This window comes from Haplochromis burtoni, unplaced genomic scaffold (assembly GCF_018398535.1).
Source record: "Haplochromis burtoni strain Fernald_Lab_line unplaced genomic scaffold, NCSU_Asbu1 Contig_452, whole genome shotgun sequence".
Classification (NCBI taxonomy): domain Eukaryota; kingdom Metazoa; phylum Chordata; class Actinopteri; order Cichliformes; family Cichlidae; genus Haplochromis; species Haplochromis burtoni.
The window spans coordinates 407,421-421,323 of NW_024582813.1; the positions used below are offsets into that span (position 1 = coordinate 407,421).

The 13,903-nt window shown below is 39.3% G+C and overlaps 1 protein-coding gene across 1 annotated transcript; it reads left to right on the forward strand.

Annotated features, from left to right (window-relative positions):
* Positions 1-1,187: 1,187 nt before the first annotated feature.
* Positions 1,188-13,846, forward strand: LOC102294147 (target of Myb protein 1). Its single transcript, XM_005946173.3, has 15 exons — positions 1,188-1,399; positions 3,813-3,897; positions 5,267-5,345; positions 5,643-5,792; positions 6,620-6,754; positions 6,841-6,990; positions 7,136-7,252; positions 8,839-8,972; positions 9,055-9,097; positions 9,210-9,336; positions 11,375-11,441; positions 13,099-13,189; positions 13,278-13,337; positions 13,428-13,470; positions 13,557-13,846. The coding sequence occupies exons 1-15, from the start codon at positions 1,327-1,329 to the stop codon at positions 13,700-13,702; spliced, it is 1,500 nt and encodes a 499-aa protein (XP_005946235.1). The 5' UTR covers positions 1,188-1,326; the 3' UTR covers positions 13,703-13,846.
* Positions 13,847-13,903: the final 57 nt, after the last annotated feature.

Genomic DNA, 13,903 nt, shown 5'->3' on the forward strand with positions numbered 1-13,903 from the left:
AGTGCTTAAACACTGTGTTTAAACACTGCTCTGTTGGTATTAGGGGCCAAGAAACTATTGCCTACATCATTAAACCACCAAGGCAGGATGGAGCCATGCTTGTCATCCTATCATCTCAAAGAAGCCTGAACATTCTCGTTTGACATTTCTCAAGACATTTTTGCTCAGAAAAATTACAATTAAATACTTTGTTACTGTACTTTTACAGGTATCTGACTTTACTTGAGTATTTATTTTTCTGACAAGTTATTACTTTTACTTCCTACATTTTAACACAAATGTCGGCGTTTTCTACGGCTCAACAAACATCAGCAAATATCACACAAACTTTTTATGGAATTTGTCACACACTGTGTCTGCTTTCTAAATGTACAGCTGTTGTATTTCCCAGAATGAGAGATAAGGTCACTCAGAGAAGGGGAAAGATATAAGAAAGACAGGGTCGGAGAGGAAGAAGAGCAGTTATAGTTAAAGGTAATGTCTGCCCATTGGTATTTGATAAACTGGAAATTTAAAGCTTACATGTAATTTCCTCATTTTTAATCAGGTATTGGGTGTGTATGTTATATTAGATATATATCATATCTGTTATTTTTGTTCACATTGTTAAACAAACTGTAAGTGACTAAGGTATACTAACTTAAGTATTTAAAGGTTGAATGAAAATACTCTGCAGTTTAGTTCAGAATAAACAGATTAGTTTGCTGTACTGTGGTAAATATGCAGTAAGTAACTGTGAATGGTTAATGTTGGTTTACATCAGTTGTAGCAGAAATAATTTTGAATTTAAGTTGACAATATTACGCTTAGATTCATTCTTCTACCAACTTTATATTGTCTAACATAAAGACAGAATAAACAGTACGCTTTCAGCAAAGGGAATGGAAATTAGCCAAGACAGCTTGTGAAATATTGGGTTACATTTTGTTGAAATCAGCTGTGTAAGTCCACAAAGAGCCTGAAACCTCAGAGCAGCACCAGCACATGTCAGCTGACCACAGCCAGTACACAAAGAAAATCTGCTGGAGCTCAAAAAAAGAAATGATTATTATGATGATTTTTTATATATATATATATATATATATATATCCGAACTTCTACTTAAATGATTAAAGTCTACACTTTTTCCTCACTTAGGAAAGTGTTTGAGGTGTGAAGAAGCTTCAGCCGTCGGTCTGTACGCTGATGCTGTTTCCTGGCTGCGTGCGTTTTCACGTGACCCCACGAGCGAGTGAGCCTCAGAGCCAGCGGCTGACACTTAAAGCAAAAGCAAACACAACAAGCAAACTGATTCACTTCGGCAGCGGACGCCTGTAATTTTCGAGGATGTTTTCACTCGGGGAGAAAATGGAGTTTCTCATAGGAAACCCATTTTCAACGCCGGTCGGACAGAGAATCGGTAAGCAGCTGCTTTTTAAAACCGCTCAGAGTGGTGTTCAAGTCGGTTCAGTTTGCTTCCATTTGTATATTTTCCGTTTTGCTTTTAAAAACTCTGCTAACACGTGACAGTGGCGACAAACCAGTTTACTTCCGGTTTTCGCATTTTATTCTATTTATTAATCAACTCCAAATTTGCCAGGAAAAATAAGATATTTTTTACAGTCAATGACGCAGGAGAGGCGGGATTAATTCCCTTGATTCTTCCACGTGATTGGTCGATATAAATTGAGTGGCAATTCATTTGGCGAATCCGGAAGCCGCTTGGCGTTCCTTCTCACTTCCTTAATCACTGATGTGTTACAGTTTCACACTATGCGTAAGTGTCAACAAGTGTGTGCCGTCACACATCTTATGAAGCGTCTGCCATTTGCTCGTAATGGCACCGGGATAGTTCTCTTTATCCAGCCACTAAAAGCTCCCACAATCCACTGCAAGTGCAGATGCCTGCAAAGATGTGTAACATCAGGACAGTCATCGGTATTAAGAAAATGTCACACACCCATCTCATGCCTTCCTTCCTCTTATCTCCTCCACTCACTTTCTCACATATAAATGTCAGCTACTTCTGAGGCAAATGAGAGCAGAATCAGCTGACAGTCACATGAAGTGGAAGGGAGCTGGGGAAAGAGAGTGGGAGGGAAGGGGTGAGGAGGGAAATGGAGTAAATGGGATTGGGGAGTGTGGGGAGTGTTGGAAAGGAATGAAGGAGATTTAGAGACTTATGAAGAGCCCGTGTAGGGTGGAGTGGGGAAAAAAAAGCAGGCTTTGATTGCAAAATAGTTTGGAGGATGCAGGATTTTAGGGGAAACCTTTCTAATCAGCTCAATGCTACAAATAATGAGTTACTGAAACGTTTATCAAGAAAGTGTTATTATATTTTAAGTTTTTTGTTGGGTTAAAAAAGGGTGGGACCTTTTGGTAAAAGAATATGACCCATATTTTAATTTTTCTGTCAATTTATAGGAAAAATTACTTTAAAGAAAACACAACTTTTTTTTTTTATCTTACCCTGGAATTTAAAGTGGTCAGTCTGTCAGACATTGTATTGCTTTGTAAGAACTATTCTTCACTTTTCATGTTTAATGCTGCACCTGCTTAGTCAACACACAAACAAACGCACAGCTCTCTCGTGTTTGCATCATTACATCCACTGATGAGGATGTCTTCAGTGGATGTAATGTCTTTTTTCAGGCTACTTTTGTGTCTTGCGGTTAACCAGCTTTAATATGCATGCGGCAGCTGTTTACCTTAGAGTTAAATTAATTTATTTGAATTATAAACCCTGACGTTTAGCTATCTTATAATGGGTAGCTGGATGGGCGGATACGTATTTTGGCAAGACTCCTGCCCGTGTTGTAAAACTGACTGTCATGCATGTCTGACTTTTAAGAATCATGTGCATGTGTAGCTCAACTACATTAATGAAGTCTAGTCAGGCAACATTACACTGAGGATTTTTATCTGAAAGCAGTTACATATTTTGAGGTTCTCACCAGTGTTGTCTTCGTTAACGGCTTGAGAAGGCAAAGAGTTAGAGAAGCATAACTAAATAAGCTGTCAGGGGTTATTTTTAAAACAGACAAAAAGTTCTCATATCTCTGTGCAGCTTTTAGCTGTGCTTTTTTTTTAGTGTTCTCATGAAGTTCCATATTTTATTCATTCTGTAACTATTACTGGAAATGGTACTAATCAGTAATTTTATGTGAACAGTGAATGGGATGTCTCTGTGGCATGCACATAGTGTCTCATGTAGGATTTTATCTGTCACATCTTCACTTTTTTGCCTTTTTTTCTACTAAAAGCTCCAAAACCAACTCAACCTAGTCAGCACTAAACAGCAGGCAGACACACACTTGGTAATGACCTGGTAGACACAGAGGTATATTTAGCATGTGTATTTATGAAGTGTTAATAAGTGTGTTAATAAGGTATCAGTCTGCTTAAACGATATCGATTTTACTGTATGTTTCCCAAAACATAAAAAATCAGTTAACCCTGGTTTAATCTGTGCTGTTGCTATTTAATTCCTAGCATAATGAACACTACGGTATGCAAATGTGTAAACTGTTTCCCATTGTAACTGATAATTTTTTTAAAACCCTCCTCGTGAAAGCAGAGCATAAAATGATCAGATGGTGACCTTTCTTTTATAAATATAGACCATTGGTTCACATTTTTGCCTTTTGCATTATGATAAGTAGACCTTCAAGTCTGGTCTGTGAAACAGAAATATTGAACCCTTAAATGTGTTGTGTTATGTCGATGTCATGAAAGAAGGGGGAAGTCTTCTGTTTACTCTGATTTTCCAAATATTCCAATTTCAGTATTATCATATTAAATGTAGTTTGATCTCATTCCCTTACTTTTGACAGAGCAAGCGACCAATGGATCGATACAGTCGGAAGACTGGGGGCTCAACATGGAGATCTGTGACATCATCAATGAGACAGACGAAGGGTAGGGTGATGTTATTTGTTGTGTTGGGGTATTTTTGGTCTGTCAGTGAAGCACACATGCAGGAAGAGACAACAGTTGTTCTATTAATTCCTTATTTCTTGTTTTGTCTGCACAAGTCACATCGAAGTCAAACTTGTTATTACACATGCTCACTATATAACATTTTAGCTTTGTCTATAATAGTATTAGTAATAATAAATGAGACAAACTAATAAAAAGTTTAAATTTGTTTTTTAATAACTTTAAGAGATAAATAGCTAAGGCAAGTTATGTAAGCATGTTTCCATGTTTTGCTTTTGCATTACTGTGTCACTTCCTTTATGGGTTTGTTGCTACTTTCAGTGCTGGTTGTCACCATTGACCTACTTACGTCTAACACTGTCTTCTAGTTAATTACGTACGTTTTCTGCTGAGAAAGCCTCTCTTGACACATGTTTTTCTGAAGGTTTCCTGTTGTAAGGGACTTTTTCCTCCCCACTGTCATGAGGTACTCACGGTGGATAGTTTAATTGTTGTATTATAGGCTCTTTACCTTCCAATATCAAACACCTTAAGAAGACTGGGCCATAGAAATAAAATTAATAAAACAGAATTGAAAGTAGTTAATTCAGAAGAGACAGAACAGATTAATAGGGTTAAAAGTGTAGGTTACCTGTCCCAGTTAAGACAGTTATATTTTTTGCTTTGCTAGTTTTTACCCCTCAGCTGTAAAAGGCTAATGGGGTATTGTTGAGCTCATCCCAGCTGCCATGTGGCATGAGGCGGGGCACACCCAAAACACGTTTTAAAGCTTTCGTGAGATTTTAAAGGAGGAAAGATTTTAAAATTTTATGTTGTCAGTGTTAAAGGTTTTTGTCACTGCATAAATACTTGCGGTAGCAGATAGTCAGAAAAAAATAAATTTTCACCATGTCAATGGAAGTACACACTTCAATTACTGTAAGTGCGACTGAACTGAAGATTTACAATTTACAGATTAAAAAATTAGCTAACAGATATGACCATGGAACTGTGAAATTATGCGTAAATATGCAAATAATTTTCAAACATGTACTTATTTCATATATTTAGTTATTTGTCCACTATAAATAACTATATATATAGTTATGTCCACTAGATAAACTGTGGAGAAGTAAACACTAGCATGTGCATTTTCTTTGCACTCATGTTGAAAAAACAGGTTAAAGCAGCAAAAGAAAATATCTAAATTCTCCATTACAAAATAAGTTGTTATATATAGTTTTGCCAGAGAAAACCCATTTTTAATTTAATAATCTACAGTCTTTTGTTAATGACTTATGTTGCATATTTTAATTTTTAAACTTTAGTATGGATAAGTAAACAAACATCATGTGATGCTTTTCCCCAGGCCGAGAGATGCAGTTAAAGCCATTAAGAAGAGAATAGTAGGAAACAAGAACTTCAGAGAGATTATGTTTGCTCTCACTGTGAGTAATTGTCTGTCAAAGATTGTATGTTTTTCTTTTTGTGTTATTTGTTCTGTCATGGCCTGTCAGATGTGAGAGGAATATTTTGCAGGTCAAAATGATCTTTGTCCTGGTTGGCTGTTATCCAAGAGGAGATGATTTCTGTGTTTACTTGTGCAAGTAGCTCAGTTAACTCGGGTCTTAGTTAACCCATTGACGTCATGCTAGAGAGAGATAGACTTTCATTTTGGTGCAGCTAAAATCACTTTTTTTTTTATATGTTACGTGTTGTGTTGATTCTTTTTCACTCTCATATAGGTTCTGGAGACGTGTGTGAAGAACTGTGGCCATCGTTTCCACGTTTTGGTTGCCTCACAGGAGTTTGTTGAGGGGGTTTTGGTTCGTTCTATTCTGCCCAAAAATAACCCGCCCGCTATCCTCCATGACAGGGTCCTCAGCCTCATACAGGTATGTACATGACAGAGTGTTTGTGCACAAGTGCAGTGGTGTCAAACCCTGCAGCCTGAGGGGCAGAATCGGCCCAGCAAAGACTCAAGACTCAGGCTGGATGGCTTTGGAAAATTTAAAGGAGGGCATCAATTTTTTTGACTTTTTTTGAAGCTTTACAACCCCAACACCCCCACAACCACTTATACTACACCAAAGTATTTAATCAGAATCAGGATATTTTAATAATCCCAACAGACTGAACTAATTAAATAATACAATATATTGCAAAGTTTAAAAATTTAAGGAATAGCACTATTATATACAAATCGCTCAATTATAAAGATATTACAGAGGATATTACTCAAGATCAAAATAGGCTGTATGTGGTCCTCCATGTAAAATGAGTTTGACATCCTGGTACTAGAGCTTTAGCTTAAGATGATTTGTATAAAAAAAAAAATCAATTGCCACTGTTTAATTTATTAGTCAATTCAAATTAGACAACCTAACAGAATCGCTTTTTTAATTTACATTGTGAGGCTGGAATCAGTCTCACAGACTCTGTTATGTCTATGGAAATGTGCAAAAGTGTTATTTTTAATGCTCACAATCCAGGTGTCTACATTGATATGTACATTCCTCTGCTACATGGTCAGAGTTCTTGTGGGTAATCATAAACAAAGACCGCTAACATTAACATAGTCTCAGGCTTAGAAATGCTTTAGGACAGTACACTTCTGTTCTCTGCATGTTGCCTTTTATGTGTTGTTCTATGTGCCACTGGATGCAGATTTAGGGGTCAGTCATCTCTTTACAATCTGTTACATGCTCTCTTTCATCTTCAGTCATGGGCTGATGCATTTCGAAGCTCTTCCTCCCTGGCGGGGGTGGTACATGTATACGATGACCTAAGAAGACGAGGTCTGGAGTTCCCCATGACAGACCTGGATGCTCTGTCCCCCATCCACACACCAAATAGGGTGAGACTATCTTCCAGTGAAAAAACAAAAGACCACTTGAATGTTTGGATAGTTATTGTACCGTACCTCTCTGACAAATCTTGCAGAGCACCCCAGAAAATGGAACCGCTGAGATGCCCCCTGTCACTGCTCCTACAAATGAGTCACAACTGGAAGCTGCTTCAAGTATTTCCAGTCAGAATACATCACCTTCATTTCAGCCCAGTGAAGGACCAGTCTCACTTACTGCAGAACAGGTTCCACTGACCAAAAATACCTCTCATTGTATATAGACTGTTTCTGTATCTGAAAATGGCTTATCTTATTTTCATGTAACATTAATGCATCACTGTGGCCTTTCTAGCAGTGTTTGACTGCTTTTTGTATTTTTCTCTAATCTAGGAGCAGAAGCTGCGAAGTGAGCTCGATTTGGTGAGAGGAAATCTCAAAGTGATGTCTGAAATGCTAAATGAACTACTCCCTGGACAAAGCCAGCCAGATGATACACAGCTGCTACAGGTCTGTGTGTGTGTGTGTGTGTGTGTGTGTGTGTGTGTGTGTGTGCGTGTGTGTGTGTGTGTGTGTGTGTGTGTGTGTGTGTCAGAAGTGCCTTTAGGAGCTGTGGACTGTGAATATAGTGTATTTGCTGTTGCCAGTTTAAGGACCTAAATTGTGTTCTAAAATCAATGCACCATATAGTTTCCTTACAATGTTCTATTGTTGTACATTTGTGGTATTTCATCCATCCATTTATTTTCAGCCACTTATCCAAAGTCGAATTGCAGTGTCAAAAAGCTAAGAAGGAAATTGCAAAATATCCTATTCCTTAGGAACATTTTCAAGTCCCTGCTGGGAATAAGTTCTCAGTCTGCACTACCTGGGTGAGACTGAAAAGCCTCTAAAGGAGAGTGTTCAGGAAGCATCCTTATCATATGCTGAACCACACAATTCCTTTTTGACACAAAGAATTGTCACCTTAATGTGGTTGAGGGGTTTCTCTGCTACTGTGATCCTAGGAGCATAACTTCTGAGCTCCACCACTTTAACGTTGTAATGATGTATGCTTTATTGATTCCTGTGGGGAAATTCCTCTCTGTGTTTAACCCATTCACTCAGTGAAGCAGTGGGCAGCCACCAATCTAGCACTCGGGGAGCAGTGTGTAGGGACAGTACCTTGCTCGGGGATACCTCGGGGAATCCAAACCCCCGACCTTCCGATCATGGGGCCACCACTCTACCTACTGAGCTATCACTTTGGCCACTCCTTGAGCCAAATTGGATGGGAAGCTTACTGCTGAGTGTCCAGTGGCCTAGCCTTAAGCCGTGGGGCCCAGCCATTCACAGCTCAAATGGGCCCACAGAGATTGGCTTTGAGGTTGGATGCATTTTGAAATGTGTGGGGGACAAAGGCATGGACCTGGGCACCATGACCCCCGCATTATAGACTCTGGTGATATTGCTAATTGCTGAAAGGCAGTTGCACTACTCAAAAGCTTATGGTGATGATGAACTGGGTGTTCCTCCAAGAGGCAGTCAAGTGTGTGTTGAGTGGCCAGGGAGGTGTTGGAGAGCCCCACTTTTATGCCCCTTTTCTACATTTACTTTTAGGTCACAGATAACAGTATCCACATTTCAATCAGTCCTGTCCACTGTAAGACATTATTTGTGAAAAAAGACAAACATAAAATGTTTTTGTATATTATTTCACATAGTTTAGTTTCTGTTGTGACGAGACCACATTAGATTACCAACACTGACTGAAAGGTTTCAGAGGTGTTTCAGGTTTTAGAGTGATTGTTTTCCATCCTTTAACGTCACCAGTCTGAATCTAAATTAATGTTTAGCTTTATTATTTTGCTTTTACTGAAGTGCACGTTTGCTTTGATGTCTCATGCCGCCTGTAAAACCGTTGCCTTTAGTGTTATCTAAGTTTAGAGCATGACTCGTGTTGTTGTCAATGGATTAAAATCAGGATGAAAACAAAACATGAAAGTAATTTTTGATGTAGCAGAATAATACCAATGACTGAAAATTATCTATTTAAAATCACTCTGTCATTTGGGGACAAAATAATTAGATTTTTCTTTCCTCCTCTGTCCAAGCAGCAGCTGTTCTCTGTCTGTAAGAGCATGCAGACTCGGGTGGTGGAGCTCATCCCTCAGCTGCTGGATGAAGGATTTATTGAAGAGCTGCTCGTGGTCAATGATGACCTCAACAACGCCTTCATTCGCTATGAGAGGTGCATGTTTCAGATTTTATTTGTAAGGCAGTGTTGAGATGTAACCACAGTGTGCTCAAAAGTGTGCTGCATTGTTTTTTAGGTTTGACAGATTGAACAAGACACAGATTGCTAATACACAACAGGTAAAAGATCCTCTTGTTTAATTTTCTTTAACATGACGCGTGCTGCACCGTGTGTCTGAAAATAGTAAACTGTCATTTAAGCAATGAGTATAAGCTCTCACCCACTTTTCAGAGCTCTTCAACAAACCTTATCAACCTCAGTTCTGAGCCTTCCACTGTCAGACAACCAGCTGTCATTTCAACAACCAGCCAACCAGCCGCCAGCACCAGTACCAATCAGCAGCAATCAGCCAATCACAGTCAGTAAACTTTGAGTAACTTTGAGCTTCTTTACGGTTCAGTTCAAAAAACACTGTCTTTTCCTCATCACGTTTCTTTGAAGTTGTTGGGAAAACAACCACTTAGAAAATGGGAACTATGATACTTAGTCAAAGGAGCTTGCAAAGAAAAGCGTCTGGACTTCTTTAAGTTGCTTGAAGACTCTGATTACATTCACACATTTAGGCGCTTCTGACATAGTGAAACTACAATTCAAAAAAGGGCATTTTGGTTACTTTTCCCTGTATGTTTTTACAAAAACAACCAGTGACAAATGGGACTTCGTTACCAAAGTTTGAATTTTAAAGAAAAGGGAGTAAATTGAGTTTAAAGTGAAATCAAATGGTTCTCACACTAGTTGCTGATCTTATTCATATATCACTTCTCTTTCTGCTGGAGAGATGTTCCAGTATAACCCTTGTTTTACTGAGGCTTCCTGTGACTGAAGTCAATTTAATTAATTATCAATCTAAAGACTAGAAATACAGCAATGGACATCTGTCTGTGTAGTTTCTTAGACATCCAGGTCATGGCATTCCCAGGAGCTTGGAACAAAAGCAACTGGACTTTTTAAAAAACTGTAAAGATGTTTCACCTCTCATCCAAGACGCTTCTTCAGTAATAAAACTGAGGTGGAGGTGGAGAGTCCCAGGTATTGATATCCTAGCTGGGGTTGTCCCGTAGGAGGGTCGTTAACCCACTATCAATCATTATCACATGAACCAAGGTGTGAAAAAAGGCGTGGGACATTATCACCGGAGGTTTCGGGTGAAACCATTGTGAGACGTTGCCTTACGCTATCATGTGGTCTATTGACGTCACCTGACACAAGACGTGCATGGAAGTTGAGCCATCTGGGAAGGGATTTCATGATTTCATTGTAAGTGGGTGACAGTTGGTGTCATAAACCACCCCATGCTCGTTCACAGTGGACATAGAGGGTGTCTTTTGCTCCTCTTTCAAACCATCTGTCTTCTTGGTCCAAATGTAAACATTGGCATCTTTGAAAAAAGTGACCTTTATCCTTTAGATGCAGATGTACAGCTGAGCCTTGTCTTGTTGAGATAGCTCCTCTATGTTATGCCATGTTTCTGTCCACTGAGTTGATGTGAAAAGTGATGGGTTGGAGTAGGTGAAAGGTGGAACCTCTTTATGAAACTCCAGTTGTTTTTCCCCCAAGCTCAGAAGAAAGCAATGAACATAATTAATGCAAACTGAAATATTGCAAATCTGAAAATCCCTGTGATTATGATTACAATTAGTTTTAGGATCTTAATTCAAAGAGCTTCCTTTTAAATAGTGTATATAAATTTGTGTTCCTTAGGCAAGGCATTAACTTCATAAGAAGCAGATCTTACTTCCTGTGGGTTAAACAAAGCCTGTTGGTGAAGTTTCATAACATATCATCAGGTTATGATATGAAATGATAAACATCCTAACAATGAACACTTACATAATATTCTGCATAATAATCTGCATTGTTATTGTTTTGGGGAACTGTTGGATAGTGTGTCGCTGAAAGAATTTTGGGAGAGCATTATCTCCTTTCCTTTCATAAAGAAAAGGAGATAATATTGAATAGAAGTAATACAGGAAGTGCTGAATCACCTTTTTTAGTGTTTACAGTTTCCGAACAGATCTTTTAATAGCAGCTCTATAGAAGCCTCTGGGTAATTGTGCTCCTTGAGCAAAATTGATTATTCAGCCGTAGCATTTGTCTTATGATTGGTAAAAACAGGATGCTGTGGCTGAACGTCACAAGGGAATGTTTAAAAATGCATAAGCTCCATGTTGACCGGTGTCACCTCATGTGATGAATGGCAACAACAATGGTTATAGGAACATCTCTTCTGTAACTGCTGTAACTTCTATGCTACTTCTGCTAAACATTTTAAATATATGTTTTTGAAAACATGGTCAAATTTAATACAATTTTGTTTTTCTCTAAAGTTATACCACAATTTTAATTAACAGCAATTAGATAACAAAGTAAATAAAATGAGGACTTCTGCATTGCAGATGAAGAGGAGGAATTTGACATGTTTGCGCAAACCAGAGGCAGCTCTCTGGCTGACCAGAGGAAAAGGTGAGTGTTACTTACTTATGATGGATATAAATGATATCATCTATGCGTTTTATATGTTAGGGATCTGCATGCCACTGATAACAAGTCGATTTATTAATGTTCTAGATAATGAATCACATTTATACTTATCAAAACAATACCTTAAGGCCCTGACAATTACAATCTTCCTATCAGAGCTGTGTTTTATTTCTTAACATTAAGTTAAGTTTTGAATTTTGGACAGACTGTAAGCAAATACGCTTTATTAGAAACACAGAGCCTTTAACAAAGACCTTTCCAATAAGGAAACCCAGCGACCTTGTCACCATTTATATTTAACAACTAGTAAATGATTTAGAGCAGCAGTCCCCAACCTTTTTTGCACCACGGACCAGTTTAATGTCACACAATATCTTCACGGACCGGCCTTCAAGGTGTCGCGGATAAATACAACAAAATAAAATGATACGAGCAAGACAAAAACTGTGGTATTTTGTAAACATAATAATAATTGCAAATTCGCTGTGTAATTGTGTAACTTTATTAGCAGCGTCTTTCCTGAAATGCGCCAACAACATTGAGAGTAACATCCTCCTCTCTGCCCCTAAATGCTCTCTGGTCGCTATGGTAACACGTAAATATTTCTTTCAAAGTAAGACACACAACTACAACACGGGAAAAGACGCAGGGAAACCGAGTTAACAATAAAAACCCTGAAAACCATAAATTTCATACCGAGCCTCAACTCTTGTGGCCCGGTACCAAACGACTCCGTGGCCTGGGGGTTGGGGACCGCTGATTTAGAGGATTGTGTGGGAAAAGCCCTGTAGATCAGCAGTTTCTGAAACACATAGAGCAGGGGTCTCAAACTTAAATTAGCTGTGGGCCACTACTGGCACTGTCATCTCATGTGAGGGCCACTTTAGTGTTCACGTAGTACAAAACCCCCAAATAAACAAACAAGAAGTGGGCAACTCCAGGCCTGGAGGGCCGGTGTTCTGCAGGTTTTAGATGTGTCCTTGATCCAGGACAGCTGATTCAAATGGCTAAATGACCTCCTCAACATGTCTCGCAGTTCTCCAGAAGCCTGGTAATGGACTAATCATTTGATTCCGGTGTCCTGACCCAGAGTGATATCTAAAACCTGGAGGACACCGGCCCTCGAGGCCTGGAATTGCCCATCCCTGACTTAGAGGAACCCATCCGGTACCAACAACCATGCATTGTTTAAAGCAGGGGTGGGCAATCTCAGTCCACGAGGGCCGGTGTCCCTGCAGGTTTTAGATGTGTCCTCGAACCAACACAGCAGATTCAAATGGCTAAATTAGCTCCTCAACATGTCCTGAAGTTCTCCAGAGGCCTGGTAACGAACTAATCATGTGATTCAGGTGTGTTGACCCAAGGTGAGATCTAAAACCTGCAGGGACACCGGCCCTCGTGGACTAAGATTGCCCACCCCTGCTTTAAAGTCACTTAACTCCCCTTTCTCCAATGTTCTGATGCTTGGTTTGAACTTCAGCCTACTTGTCTACGCGCGTAAATGCAGTGAGTTGCTGCTCTGTGATTGGCTGATTAGACATTTACAATAACGATCAGTTGAACAGGTGTACCTAACAAAGTGTCTGAGTGTTTTTATGTGCTGTATATGCCTGATCTGTGTGTGGTTGTGTGTGTTCAGTGTTAGGTATGAAGATCCAGGAGCTGTAGAGGGCCTGGCTGGAGCTCTTGATACCAGGCTGCAGGTCACAGGAGGAGGGAGTACAGCAACAGTAAGATGCAGCTGGATTTTGTTTGGAGTAATATCCCTGTTTTAATATTACAAATAAATAAAACTCAGGGTCATTTAATTTCTTTTAGATTCCGCCAGCAACAAACTCTATGCAGAATGATATTGACAAATGGTTATCTTCTGATGTGGTAAGAGAACACATGTGTGTGAATAGATAGATAGATAGATCAGGGTGATAATAGCATGACATAATCTTTATTCTTTGTCTACGCAAAAAGCCGGAAGAGCAGTCTTCAGTTTGCGAGGGAGTTTCCAGTGAAGGTATGTCTGGTCCTGTCGCTTCTTTTGAGTAATGATAATATTTTCAGACACACACAAATATTAAATTATACGTGTCACCATTTCAGAGTTTGATAAGTTCCTGGAGGATCGGGTGAAGGCGGCAGACTACAGCAGCCAGACGATTCTCAATGTGCCATCTTCCACACCCAGACGGCCACCACAATCTAGCCAGCAACAGGATAGCACACATGATCATCTGTTCTCACTCTGAGAGTGTGAATAAGCAAGACGACAGGATGGAGGTCAACACAGGAGTATCACAAACTGAAATATGGTTACATTCACACGTATAGTGTGCCAGGTCGGGTTTTTTCTAAAGGACACACACACACACACACACACACACACACACACACACACACAGATTAAACCTGACACTACAGAACTGCTAATCAATCAGCTTGTTTCATAA

Bases quoted from the DNA above. Each gene is read 5' to 3' on its own strand.
- LOC102294147 (XM_005946173.3), top strand. From the start codon at position 1,327: ATGTTTTCACTCGGGGAGAAAATGGAGTTTCTCATAGGAAACCCATTT. The intron at 1,400-3,812 runs GTAAGCAGCTGC...TACTTTTGACAG, and splicing joins GCCGGTCGGACAGAGAATCG to AGCAAGCGACCAATGGATCG. The intron at 3,898-5,266 runs GTAGGGTGATGT...GCTTTTCCCCAG, and splicing joins ATCAATGAGACAGACGAAGG to GCCGAGAGATGCAGTTAAAG.